At 45.0% G+C, this 13965-nt stretch overlaps 1 protein-coding gene across 1 annotated transcript in view; it reads left to right on the top strand.

The window, feature by feature from the left end:
• Window positions 1–11891, top strand: part of vwc2l (von Willebrand factor C domain containing 2 like) — a 60732-nt gene extending 48841 nt beyond the window's left edge. The window contains exon 4 of the mRNA XM_056289914.1: window positions 11740–11891. Coding sequence (XP_056145889.1) covers window positions 11740–11891 — 152 coding nt within the window. The remainder of the gene's footprint in view (window positions 1–11739) is intronic.
• The last annotated feature ends 2074 nt before the right edge of the window (window positions 11892–13965 follow it).

Genomic DNA, 13965 nt, shown 5'->3' with positions numbered 1-13965 from the left:
TTAGACAGTACAAGTCTCTTTCATCGTTTCATGCTATGTGCAATCATCAGCTGTCAATAGAGCTAAGCGGCAAAGAACATAACATATATATACATATACATATACATATATACATATATATACACACACATATATATATATACATATATATGTATGTGTATATATACATATATACATATACATATATATATACATATATATATACACACATATACACACACATATATATATATATATATATATATACATATATACATATATACACACACATACATATACATATACACACACACACACACACACACACACACATATATATATATATATATATATATATATATACATCTATACACACACTCACACACACACATCATCATCATCATCGGCGGTCACTCGGGGTCAAGTATGACTGTCCTCCTTCTTGGTCCTTGTGGGTCTTCAGGTGGGCGAAGAGGCCGATCCTGGAGCCGCATATTTCGGTGCAGTGTGGGCAGGGGTGGGCGGTGGTAGTCGTGGGATTGGTTTGGGCCTTTTTGGTGGAAACTCCCTCCTTTCTGAGTCTGCGCTTGTCTTCTGCAGCACATCGGAGATCATTATTATATAGTGCAGCTCCTTCCCGGACGAGTTTTCTCCAGGTCGCCCCGTTGGTTGCTGTGTCCTCCCAGGTCTTAGGGTCTATGTGGCATTTTTTGATGTTTGTTCGGATGTTATCCGCATACCTTTTCTTTTGACCACCTGGGGCACGTTGTCCTGTGAGAAGCTGGCAGTATAGGACTTGTTTTGGAAGGCGAGAGTCAGCCATACGGATGACATGGCCAGTCCATCTGAGCCGGTGTTGGGCAATGGTGGCAGTGATAGCGGGAATGTTAGCCTCCTCCAAGATGCTGGTGTTGGTGCGTCTATCTTCCCAGGTGATCTTGAGGATTTTTCGGAGGCACCTCTGATGATGTGCCTCTAGTGCCTTCAGGTGCCTGCTGTATGTGGTCCAGGATTCTGATCCATACAGTAGGGTGGGCAACACTACTGCTTTGTAGACCAGAATTTTCGTTCTGGCCTGGAGGTCGCGGTTTTCAAAGACCCTTTTCCTCAGTCTTGAGAAAACCCCACTGGCACAGCTGAGGCGTTGGTGTATTTCCTCATCAATATTAGCTTTGGAGGATAGAAGGCTTCCAAGGTATGCAAAGTGGTCCACATTTTCCAGTCTGGGGAAGGGGAAGGGGGAGGTGCCTACATTCAAATACATATTGATTGCTAACAGCCAGTAGGAGGGGGAGGGGGAGGTTGTATACAAAGTCAATGGCATTTGTCTATTGGAATTATCTATTTATAATTACAAAATAGGTGCTTATATCTATGTCTGCAACTGCTGGACAGTTCATTCCTGTTATTAAATGTGGACATTTCTGCTTTGTAAATGATAAAATATTTTTCAGTTAGACATAGGTTACACACTTTGCTACTGGTTGGACACACTTTGTTTTTAAGAGGATTTTCCAGGTGGTTGAATAAGTAATGTTTCTGTCCACCAATGACCAAATATAACGGCTTAAATATGTTACATTCCTTAAACGGTTGTTTCTAAAGCTGCATTAAACCTCTTTTTGAATGTTCCCTCTGTTAGTCAAAAGTATTTTATTGACAGCTGATGATTGCTTATGGCATGAAACAGGCTTGTACTGTCTCATAAAGAATTTCCTTGACTAACTGGATAATTTATATGACCTTCCTCGAGTGGTTTCATTGACAGCTGATGATTGCTTATAGCATGAAACAGGCTTGTACTGTCTCATAGAGAATTTACTTGACTACTTGACTAACTGGATTATATATATATATATATATATATACATATATATATGTGTATGTGTGTGTGTGTGTATGTATATGTGATAACCGGATGTGATTTAATGGATAATTGGATGGATAATGTGACGCCCCGATATGACCTGAGTGATATGACCAAAATCTCATAACACAATGTAGGTCATTCATATCATGATAACAAGACATATCACAATATAGCAGATTTTCTGTAAATTCAGTGAATAAATAGTTTATATAAAATGACCACATGGAAAGGCCTATTTCTTATTACATTTTGAATTATATATTCGACAAATAAAAGGCAGTCCTATTTGATTAGTTTTCTCCTTTTATTAGAACCTTTGCGCACATTTTCATTTAAGCATGTAACGAAATATAAAATATTAATGCATAAAATATAAAAAGGCAAATATAAGACACTTTTAACTATAGTTGCAAACAAAAATATGGGCCTAAAATGTGAATATGGTCAAAAATGTAAAACCCATCATATAATAGTCCTTAACAGTAGAACCGTTTGAATTGTAGCAGCAAACAAAATAAATACAGGCCTAACATAAATATCTGTATATAAAATACCAAAGGTAAACATGGAACACTTTCAAGTTTAAACTGTAGCAGCAAAATAAGGCTCACAATATAAACATATAAATATAACAAGCAGACAAAACATTTCTTCAAGTTTGAGTTATAGCACTATATGAAAACAACCAAAGTGCCGCGAACAAAATAGATATTTGGCAACAATGTTTCAGTGCTCTTGATATAAACGAGGCAACTCAACTTGAGTGAAGTGTTTTTGGCTTGGCATTGTGTACCTTGGGTCGAGTGTTCGCACCAACTCACAAAACCCCCATTTCTCGACCGTGTCAATTGGGGCCGTGTTTTTGCAGACGTACGTTGCAATGGCAGTTGTTATCCCCTTCCATCTTAGTGATTCTTTGACATATGGTCAAGGCTCAGCGTTTTCGGTTTTTATTTTTCAAAGCCATCCAGCATGCCCAATTTCGCCACAAGAGGACACTGTTACGTAACCTCACACGAACAGGAACAACTTTTGGATCCGTGGAAACATAAAGTCCGAGGTGAAAATCAACTTAAACCGATCTGCTCCTTTTAAAAAATCTGGGTATTTTTCAGTGAAAATTGGTAAAAACCGAAAACGCTGAGCCTTGAGTATGGTGTGCCGCGAGCAAAAGCCTCTTGCAATGTCTGAGTTTGGGGTACGTCGTTTTGAGCACTCAACTGTGCGTTTGTGGCTTTCATCTGTAGACTTTCTCCGTACTGTTTGACATGATTCTTGCGTAGGTGGTAAAAGAGGCTAGTGGTGTTTGAGTCTGTTGTGGGGACTGGCGTGTGGCATATTTTGTAAAGTACAGTTTTCTGGTCCGTGTGAGACTTTTCATACCCAAATCACGTTCATATGATAGAAGTAGCCCCTCTTTTAGGTACAAGCTCCTCATTTTGTCCTGGCTGTGGAACAACGGACCAACTCTTTACCCTTGTGGAAGTGATGAGGGAGGCATGGGAGTTTGACCAGTCAGTCTACATGTGGACTTGGAGAAGGCTTATGACCGTGCACCCCAGGGCACTCTGTGGGGGTACTGTGGGAGTATGGGGGTACTGGGGTAGTTGCTACAAGCCATCGGGCCCTTGTATAACCAAAGTGAAAGCTGTTTCGGTATTCTCAGCATGAAGTCAAACACATTTTTGGTGGGTGTCAGACTCCGCCAAGGTTGTCCCTTGTCTCCAATTCGGTTTGTGATATTCACGGACAGGATCTCAAGGCGCAGCCAAGGTGCGGCGTGTTTCTGTTTTAGGAACCTCAGAATTGCATCTTTGCTCTTCGCAGATGATGTGGTTTTGTTGGCTTCATCAGAACATGACCTCCGGCGCGCACTGAGGCAGTTTGCAGCTGAGTGTGAAATGGTTGGGATGAGAGTCAGCACGTCCAAGTCTGAGGCCATGGTTCTCTACCGGAAAATGGTGGATTGCTCCCTCTGGGAGTGAAGGAGTTCAAGTATCTCGGGGTCTTGTTCACGAGTGAGGGTAGGATGGAACGGGAGATTGAGAGGTGGATCAGTGCAGCATCAGCAGTAATGCGGACGTTGTACCAGACCGTTGTAGTGATGAGGGAGCTAGGCCAGAAGGCAAAGCTCTCAATTTAGCCGTCAATCTTCGTTCCAACCCTCACTATGGTCATGAGTTTTGAGTAGTGACCGAAAGGGTGAGATCATGGATACAAGTGGCTGAAATTAGTTTCCTCCGTAGAGTGTCTGGGCTCAGTCTTAGTGATAGGGTGAGAAGCTCAGACATCCAGAGAGAGCTTGGAGTAGAGCCACTGATCCTTCACGTCGAAAGGAGCCAGTTGAGGTGGTTCAGGCATCTGATTAGGATGCCTCCTGGGTGCCTTCCTTTGGAGGTTTTCCAGGAACATCCATATGGGAGGAGACCCCGGGGTAGACCCAGAACTCGCTGGAGGGATTAAATTTCCAATCTGGCCTCAGAATGCCTTGATATCCCCCAGGAGGAGCTGGAGGGCGTTGCTGGGGAGAGGGATGTCTGGAGTGCCCGATTTAGCTTGCTGCCACTGTGACCCGAACCCAGAGAAGCGACTGATGATGAGATGAGATGTATGTCCAGCTGATGATTGCTTATAGCATGAAACAGGCTTGTACTGTCTCATAGAACATTTACTTGACTAACTGGATTATTCTGCTCCTTATTTGTTGAGCACTATCCCTACCATTAAGTGTTTCTTTTAACAAAGTTATATATATATATATATATATATATATATATATATATATATATATATATATATATATATATATATATATATATATATATATATATATATATATATATATATATATATGTGTGTGTGTGTGTATGTGTGTGTGTCCCCACAGGATGTTGCAGTGTTGATGTGAAAGGTTTTTTTTAAAAATATGTATGCCTATTTAACTGTGTAAGTAACATTTTGTTCATATAGCCATACTTAGTCTTTATGCAATTGATTTTCTCTATCTACCATATTTTTGTTTAAATGTACCCTACTTTATCCACATTGGACAGTTCAAATGTATCAATGTTCTAACCATACCTTGGCCCATACCCCTACCAAGTTCAAATATACCAATGTTCCAACAGTAGATTGGCGCATCACCTTACCCTGGAAATGAACACTGCACATAGAACGTAAGCAACCAGTATAAATAAGGACGTTTACTGTAACCATGTAGGCAGCTCATGAGTGCATTGAGCATGAAACAAGCTTGTTCTGCCATTTAACAACTTTGAGCTATTATATATATATATATATATATATATATATATATATTATACATACATACATACATACATACATACATACATACATACATACATACACACAGACACACACTCAGTCACTCTTACGGAAGCTTCCATATGGATAGAGGGAGAAAAAGAGTGACATTAGGGTCATCTCAGTCTATCCCCAGGTTATCGGGGGGGATGCATATTGCTATGTAGTTCTTATGAAGAAAATCATATGATAATATATAAAAAGGCCCAATATTTCTTGTGAACTGTAATGCCGAATCATTTATAGACCTGTCAGTGCTTGTTTATTTGAAGCCTGTTATTGCAGTGTCCTGACAGACTGTAATGCAGTAGTGTGGAGTTGACTTGAGTCAGATTATTTAATATAGTAGATAATTCAGTACAGTTGACAACCTTTTATGGACAACCTCAGTGACAGGATTTTGAGGGTATATTTTTGCCTTTTGGAAAATTGTATTTACTTCTCAAGGCAATGAGCAATCAAACTTGAGACAAATAAAACCCAAATTAAACTAGCGTTCAAGACCACTGAAACGTTATATTTTTGACATAGGAGAAACTTGTGCTGACTTCTCTAGATTTGACTGAACTGACAAGTTTCTTTGTGTCCTTTAAGTGGTGACGGGCAGCAGGAACTGTGTCCTTGTGGCTCACAGCACTTCCATCTTTCTGACCATAAACAATCATACTTGGCAGCCATGCCAGATACCCCCCTTCCCTTATCAACCTCCACTGGGTTTGTCCTGTGCCAGCTGTCCAGAGGCAGATGAATGAGAGTTAAAGTGGCCATATCACGCTCATTCCAGCTCTATATTTCTATTCTAGGGCTCTGCTAGAGTCGCTTTGCATGATTCACAGTTCACAAAAATCCTTATTTATCTTGTACTGGCTCTTTTGCAGCCCCTCAGTTCCTCTTCTGTTTAGGCTATGTTCTCTTTAAGGCTGCCCTCCCTAAAAGCTCGCATTCTTCCGATTGGCCAATTTCCGGAAGCCTGCTGAGGAGGGTGCACCCAGAGCTTGTGAGCGCCGCCTCATTGTCTTGCCGGTGTTATAGCAAACTCTGTTTCCCCATCGAGATCGGTTTCCCCCTACCCAGAGTTTGATACAACACCGGGACACTTGATTAACCTTAATCTAACTTCAATCCAACCCTAACCTTAACCTAACACTTACCTTAGCCTAGTTGTAACGGATAGCTAACCTGTTTCCATGCGGCTGGCTAGTGGGAAATAGAGTTCGATACAAAACTGGCGTTGGAGGTTCTGTAAGCAAACTATAAACCTACAAAGTAACAGAATTTCTCAATCTTGATTGGAGTTGGCAATTTCTCAAATCCACCTGTGCATGTGCAAGCACAAATACGATCCAGAATATGAGAGTGGACAGCGCGAACATCTGCAGCAACAAAGATTACAGCAGGACGTCATTGGTAAATATTACGCTCATTACCTGTTTATTGTGAGACGTATCAGTGGATTTAGTATTTCAATCACCATCCATATATGAAAAAATGTTCTACGGAATACATGTGTGTGAATGAGAGGGAGGACAGTGGAATGGTGAGGCTGCAAGGAATAGAGGTGATAAAGGCGTATGAGTTTAAATACTTGGGGTCAACTGCCAAAAGTAATGGGGAGTGCAGAAGAGAGGTGAAGAAGAGAGTGCAGGCAGGGTGGAGTGGTTGGAGAAGAGTGTCAGGAGTGATTTGTGACAGAAGGGTACCAGCAAGAGTTAAAGGGAAGGTTTACAAGATGGTGGTGAGACCAGCTATGTTATATGGTTTGGAGACAGTGGCACTGATGAAAAGACAGGAGGTGGAGCTGGAGGTGGCAGAGTTGAAGATGCTAAGACTTTCATTGGGAGTGACGAAGAAGAACAGGATTAGGAACGATTATATTAGAGGGACCGCTCAGGTTGGACGGTTTGGCGACAAAGCAAGAGGGGCAAGATTGAGATGGCTTGGACATGTGTGGAGGAGAGATGCTGGGTATATTGGGAGGAGGATGCTGAATATGGAGCTGCCAGGGAAGAGGAAGGCCAAAGAGGAGGTTTATCGGTGTGGTGAGAGAGGACATGCAGGTGGCTGGTGTGACAGAGGAAGACGCAGAGGACAGGAAGAGATGGAAATGGATGATCCGCTGTGGCGCCCCCTAACGGGAGCAACCAAAAGTAGTAGTAGTAGTAGTAGTAGTAGATATAAAAAGTGTTCTATATGTGCCCTTGTTAATCACTGTATGTGTGAGAAATACGCTAAAATGCCAACGGAAGTGGAAAATGTCTGCTGTGAGGAAATAACAAAGGTTACGTAGCTAGGAAAATGTTATTCTGCCGTCGCCAAACAACTGTATAGCATCTCCCTGCATCATTGGTTATTTGTACGCTGGAGTACATTAAATGCCTATAATACTGCTCAAGCAGACCGTTTTGCGTGAACGTGTATATAGTGTAACGTGCATGGATAAGAAGACACGCTGGCAGCTGGCTCGCGGATCTGACCCTTTAGTCGAGCGGTTAGCGATGTCGCCTGCGGTGCGGGCGATACGGGTTCGCTTCCCGGCCGCGGAACTTCCTGTGGTTGCGTTGTCCCCCGAATTCGCTACAATACATTTAACAAGAAGACTGTATTTGACAGGCTTTTGGCTTGGAATAGCTTCACTTGAGCATAACTGCTATTGGTATTATAAAAATTATAGTTTATTGCTTATTGCTTAAATTTTTTTTTCTAATTGGGGGTATGGCGGTTGTGAAAATGACGCCATGGTTGTGAGCGGATATGGTTGAAATTAAGGGCATGTGATCTGACTGCTCGGTGCACAGCTGTATTGTTTTGTGTAAATCACTGTTAGCTCCCTAAACAACTTTAGCTTCATTGTGTATACCCATTGTCTGCACTGAAACTGTATTCACAAGCCGTGTGGTCCGATTACCAACACAAGACAAACATTTCAGTGACATATAATTATTATTATATAATGTTACTTACAGCTTGCACTTCTGACTCCCCAACACGGCCCTTTACAGATGGAAGAGCCCCATCTTTTAGCATTAGCACTAGCCAAGCCACAAGTCCAGCTTCATACTGGCTCTGTTGAGGAAAGAGTCCTCTGTGAAGTGGCGTGTACAAACAAACATGTCGGCATTTGGCTGGTTCTGGCCCGAAAAAAGAAACCATGTCCAGTGTTGTCTGGTGCTTTCTTCCTTAGGAAAGGCAAACAAATCAAAAATCCTGCATTGATCTGTGCCCGGTTCAGGATGCAGTCCTCGGTAAAATGAAGGGGATGCAACAAAAGGTTGAGGTTGTACTGCTGAGGAATAGTGGTAACAAGCAATTTTATCCACTGATTCTTCCTTTGGAAGTCCATACAAAGGGAACTTGCCTTTGCAATGAAGAAAATAGCATCTTCTTGATATTGCGATATTCACTAACCAAACTCTTCCCGGCCTCCGCTATACCTAACTTTGTCTGAGGCTGGCTTTAACTAGCCGCTAGGCGAGCATTATTCAAACGTTTTACATAATGATGTAGATAACTAACAGAAGACAATGCTGGACTACAAACGAGGTGTTTCAGGCAGTGTTTTCTTTTGGAAAGAATAACCCACTTTGGCCGCTCTGATGGCCGAGCGGAATAACCCGCCGTTCTTGCAGGCCGCTCGTCATGTGGCTGGGAGGTTCGTATCCCAGACTCGCCGTAATCGGTCACGGCCAGAGCGTCCACAGGGTAAGGCCTTCATTAGGCCACCCTTACCCGAAGGACAGTGGGTGTAGATCGGTGTAGTGTCCGGGGACTCGTCGTTCTCCAGCGACCCCTCTGACCTACCCGGGCGCCTGCAGCCAAGCAACTGAAAGCATTCTCCCTACGCCTCCTTCGCGGCCTGAGGGTAATGCAATCCATGCGAGGCTTCAGCTTGTAAAATGGCGAGAGCAGCTGACACGAAGGAAGCTGGTGTTACGACTATCTCCTTCCTGTGGAAACGTGAGCCAGGGGAGTTATTCGACAAGAGTTCCGGCCATATGCCATTGGGTTAATCGGGTGGGAAAAACTAGAAATACATTTATTTAAAAAAAAAAGAATAACCCACTTTGGCGTGGACTTTGTAACTCTGCAGACATTTTGCATGCACCTCCCAGCTATATAACACACTAAAGGAAAGGGAGAAACCCAAAAAGCACGATATGGGCACTTCAAGGCTTTGCAAGCGGTCTCAATGTCTCCTCTAAGCTCAAATCGGAGGACTTCTATCATGCCCGAATAGACCATGGACCCCATACTCTCAGGAAATACTGTAGCCATGAAGGGGTGTACTTAGTCTGCAACAGTGTTTAGGTAGGTGGTACATGTCAAAGTAACAGCTACATGAATGCCAGGACCCAAGGTTTCCCAGCAGAACATTGCCCAGAGCATCACACTGCCTCCGCCGGCTTGTCTTCTTCCCATAGTGCATCCTGGTGCCATCGCTTCCCCAGGTAAATGAAGCACATGCACCCGGCCATCTACAAGATGTAAAAGAAAACATGATTCATCAGACAAGGCCACCTTCTTCCACTGCTCCATGATCCAGTTCTGATGCTCACGTGCCCATTTTAGGCACTTTCGACATAGGGGATAGGGGTCGTCATGGGCACTCTGACCAGTCTGCAGCTACGCAGCCCCATATGCAGCAAATGATGCACCGTGTGTTGTGACACATGTCTATTGTAGCCAGCATTAACTTTTCCAGCATTTGAGCTACAGTAGCTCTTCTGTGGGATCAGACCAGATGGGCTAGCCTTCACTCCCCACGTGCATCAATTAGTGAGCCTTGGGCGCCCATAACCTTGTCGCCGGTTCACCGGTTGTCCTTCCTTAGACCACTTTTGGTAGGTACTGAGCACTGAGCACTGTGCACCGCAAACACCCCACAAGACCTGCCGTATTGGAGATGCTGTGATCCACATGGTGTAGATAAAAGTGCTCAACAAATGAGGAGCGGAATATTAAGATAGATGTAGGGGGGGGGGAAAGTTAATCACAATCATATTGGCAGCTGATGAGTGCGCGACGCGTGAAACAAGCTTGTACTGAAATGCATTAAAGTTTTTTTTCCCACATCTATCTTAATATATACACACACACACACACACATACACACACACACACATGTATCAAGAGCTTGCGAGACCTTCGGAGCACTCATTAACAGCGGCCCTCCCGGGCTGCAGAGATTGTGGCTAAGTGGTGTTTTTCAATGGCCAGCTCCTCGTGCGAATCTCTGTCTCTGAGTCAACATCCCAGAGGAGGAAGTATGAAAAGACTGAGCTGCTCATAATTAAGGAACACATAAGCCTCCAGACAGGTTGCCTCACTGTTACGAATATCAGGAATTCAAACTGTGTGCTTTAAGTCAGGTGATACTGCAGATTTGCATTCTGCCGGCCTGTGTCCCTGAGAGGTTCTTGGAGGATTTTTTTTGGGGGGGGGGGGGTGGATTATTTCATGCGCATTAGTGTGCTGCTTCACATTTGCCAGTGCGCCACGAATTTGGCCCGTGCCGATACAAAATTACTGCAAATCCGATGATGTGTGTGAATATCAGCCAGGATAAGATACAGTTCCCTCGGGAGTGATGAGACGGGTGAGTTTTTTTCTTTCTTTTCCATCACTAGGCGGAGCAGGGTCGAAATCTGGCAGGTTAACAGAAGGACTCGAGAGAGCAACACAAACTTACCCTCACACCAACTTAGTCATGGATTGTTTTGTTTGAATGTATAAAAGCGAGGCGTATTATTCCTGGCACCTGCTTTCTCTCGGTGAGGAAAAATTGGAAATGCACCGCTTCACATCACCCCGAGGCAGTGAGGGGGGGAGAAAAAAAATTATTATCTTTCGCGGCGTTAAACTATTCATGTGTTTTTTGTAAATATAACGGTGTTCGGGGCTCGACTTGAGGACCTATCTGTTGTGATTATCAACAGCAGGATCCTGCAGATTCAAGGCTACTCAGTCAGACAAACCAGAGGTAAAGGAAGAAAGGGGGCGTAGGGAATCAAAACTCGGTTGCATTTCAAGAATAATATTGACTTTGTAATCGACGAGGGCTCTTAATTGTTTTGGAAGTCGACGGAGTTTGTGCGTAGGGAAGCCGCGCGTGGAATTCCTGAGGACATCGTGGCCTTTTCATCCAGACCGGAGTGATTAATGCCGTCCTCTCTCTCCTGCCTCTCAAAGCAGCTTCCTCTCTCTCCCCCTCTCTCCCTCTCTCTCTCTCTGTACTGCCAAGTCGACGCCTGGCAGCCTCCTACATTCGTGGCGCATTAGGATGCAAAGCGCTCCATGGCGAGGGAGAAGGGGAGACTAACAAAAGCGCTTTAGTGTTGCGAAAACAAGCCCATCGGTGCATGCCCATGAAAAGATCTGTACGTCTGCTCCGACTCTCCCCCAACTCCCCGCGGCTCTCCGCATCGCTCTACACCCACCCCCACACCCACCCCTCTGAAAAGAGAGGCTCTTAGGAGGAGCCACACTTGTTTCCTCTCTGGGCCCTTCTCTGATTCTCTCCCCCCCTCCCCTCTCTCTCTCTCTCTCTCTCTCTCTCTCTCTCTCGGCAGGTCCAAATTGCTTCGCTGGAACGACGATCATCCCAGCCGGAATCGAAGTGAAGGTGGACGACTGCACCATCTGCCGCTGCCACAACGGGGACTGGTGGAAGCCTGCGCAGTGCTTGCGGCGCGAGTGCCTCAACGGCCAATCGTTGTCATAGAGACTTCACCGGGGGGGGGGGACAGAAGGCAAGCCCCCTCCCCCCTCCCAAAAAAAGGCCACACCCCAGTCCACCCCACCCACCTACTTGCCCATTTTGTATGATTGACAGGACAGGAGGATGATTCCTAAGCGACCTGAGACCGGAAATAGTAACGGGGATGCTTCTCGCGAGGCCCCTCCCCCCCCAACACACACACACACACACACACACACACACACACACACAAAGAAAACAAAAACAAAAACAATTTTAGCCGCTCCAAGGAAGACGGAACTTTTGAGACTCTTTCCGCCCTCCGGTTTAACTGTACGATATATTTTCAGAGATTGACTTGCTTGACTTGCTGCTTTCACACACACACACACACAAACACACACACACAAAAAAACCCTTACGAATTTATGAATTTCACCAACCCGCTCCTAATCATTGGCGTTATTGAGTTGCTCGGTTCCTTTTTCTGTGTACTCTGCTTGTTGTCGTTGTCTCTCGCCGTCACACGGGTGTTGTGAAAAAAAAAACCAACAAAAAAAAAAAAATTGCCTCAGCAGGAAAACACTTAAGCACACAACTTATTGCGTTTTTGTTTTGTCCCCCCCCCCCCTTGTAGGGATCAATACTGACGGCGGCGCTGCAGAGCCGTGCTTGTGTTTCACATTTCACATCAGCCGTTGTGCCCCGAGTACCTTTTTTTTGTTGTTGTTTTTGGGGTTTGGCTAAAAGCAGGAGCCCACGCTAACCATTTCCATGTTACCATGAGTATTAAAAGTTCCCTCAGACCCTCTCGTGTAAACGCCCATGTCATGGTTGTCGTGTTTCTCTCTTTGCAAGGACAGCGTCGGTGATGGGGGTAGATGGTGGAGTTTGGGAAACGGCAAGAAGAGGTTGCCAGCGACCACTGCAACGCCACGTTGAAAACACGTGGCCTTACAAAAGGGGTAGGCCTCAAATATTGCCAGAACGCGTGAACACAGGGCGTGTAATCCCCCTTGGCTTAGTCCTCCTGTACTAGGTTTCTCCCGCGTCCATATCCAACAAAACAGCCTCGCCAAGGCCTCGAACCTGTCAGAGCGGTCAGCGAGCCGAGAACGGCCTTCTTTAAATGCCCTTAATCGAGGAGTATTCTGTGATAAACCCCCCGGCTGGGCATTTGGCGCCGCTGCATGCGGAGCGCTCCCGCCAGAGCGAACACGAGCACGTCCCGGTCCTTCCCCCACAGCCTTCCCGTGCAACCATGAATGAACACGTGTACAGGAACACACCCCTTCCTTCAACAGTTGGTGTTGCTTCGGCGCCAGTGTTAAGTGTTGATCTGTTCACCAGCCTGTGAAGCTCTTAAGCCGGCAAGGCGCTTGTTAGGAATCAGAGAGCCGTTATGCTCTTCCCTTCTGCTGCAGATTACCCGGCAGCTTTTCCGTCTTGTCACCTCCTCCGGATATCTGCATATTTCTCAACTAGGGCGGCGTGTAACCGCGGCCGGAGCTACATAACCGAGCAAAAGGTTATTACCCGGGCCCAGCCCAAGGGAAGGTCTGGTTGGGTTGTTCAACCAAAAATTAGTCTAACTCAAGTGTATTCAGTTCATGAAATCAAGCAGTGATTACCTTAGGAACGAGCTGGATCAGATTTGCCACCACATGACGCTTTTAAGCCGGACATATCCCCTTTTTCACAACCTTTCCACTGAATAAGAAGTTCGTTGTACTGTAAAGTATAGTGCAGTCATAGCCACGGTAGGTCAAAGGCCAGCCTGCATACGATATCCCATGCTGGGAACAAGGAAGTCCACTTTTTTTTGGGAAGAAACAACCCCCCCCCCCTATTCAGTAGGCTGGCTACAGCCCTGTTGTCTCAATTAATTCCCGGGGCTGTTTTCATTATTAAGGTTATTAACCCTATATGTCCCCCCCTTAGTGCTGCATTTACAACTCGTTGTCATTCCACCAACTCTCAGTGTGCAAGGAGCCATGGGGACCGAAGGACCTCGAGATTCCTCGAATGCACAAAATGACGTCACTAAACGCTAACCCGTCTAACTCGAATATAACCGAAGCCACTGGCGTGGCATCAG

This window comes from Lampris incognitus, chromosome 11 (assembly GCF_029633865.1).
Source record: "Lampris incognitus isolate fLamInc1 chromosome 11, fLamInc1.hap2, whole genome shotgun sequence".
Taxonomy (NCBI): Eukaryota; Metazoa; Chordata; class Actinopteri; order Lampriformes; family Lampridae; genus Lampris; species Lampris incognitus.
The sequence above is the reverse complement of the archived record's forward strand: the minus strand, read 5'-3'. Positions and strand labels throughout refer to the sequence as shown.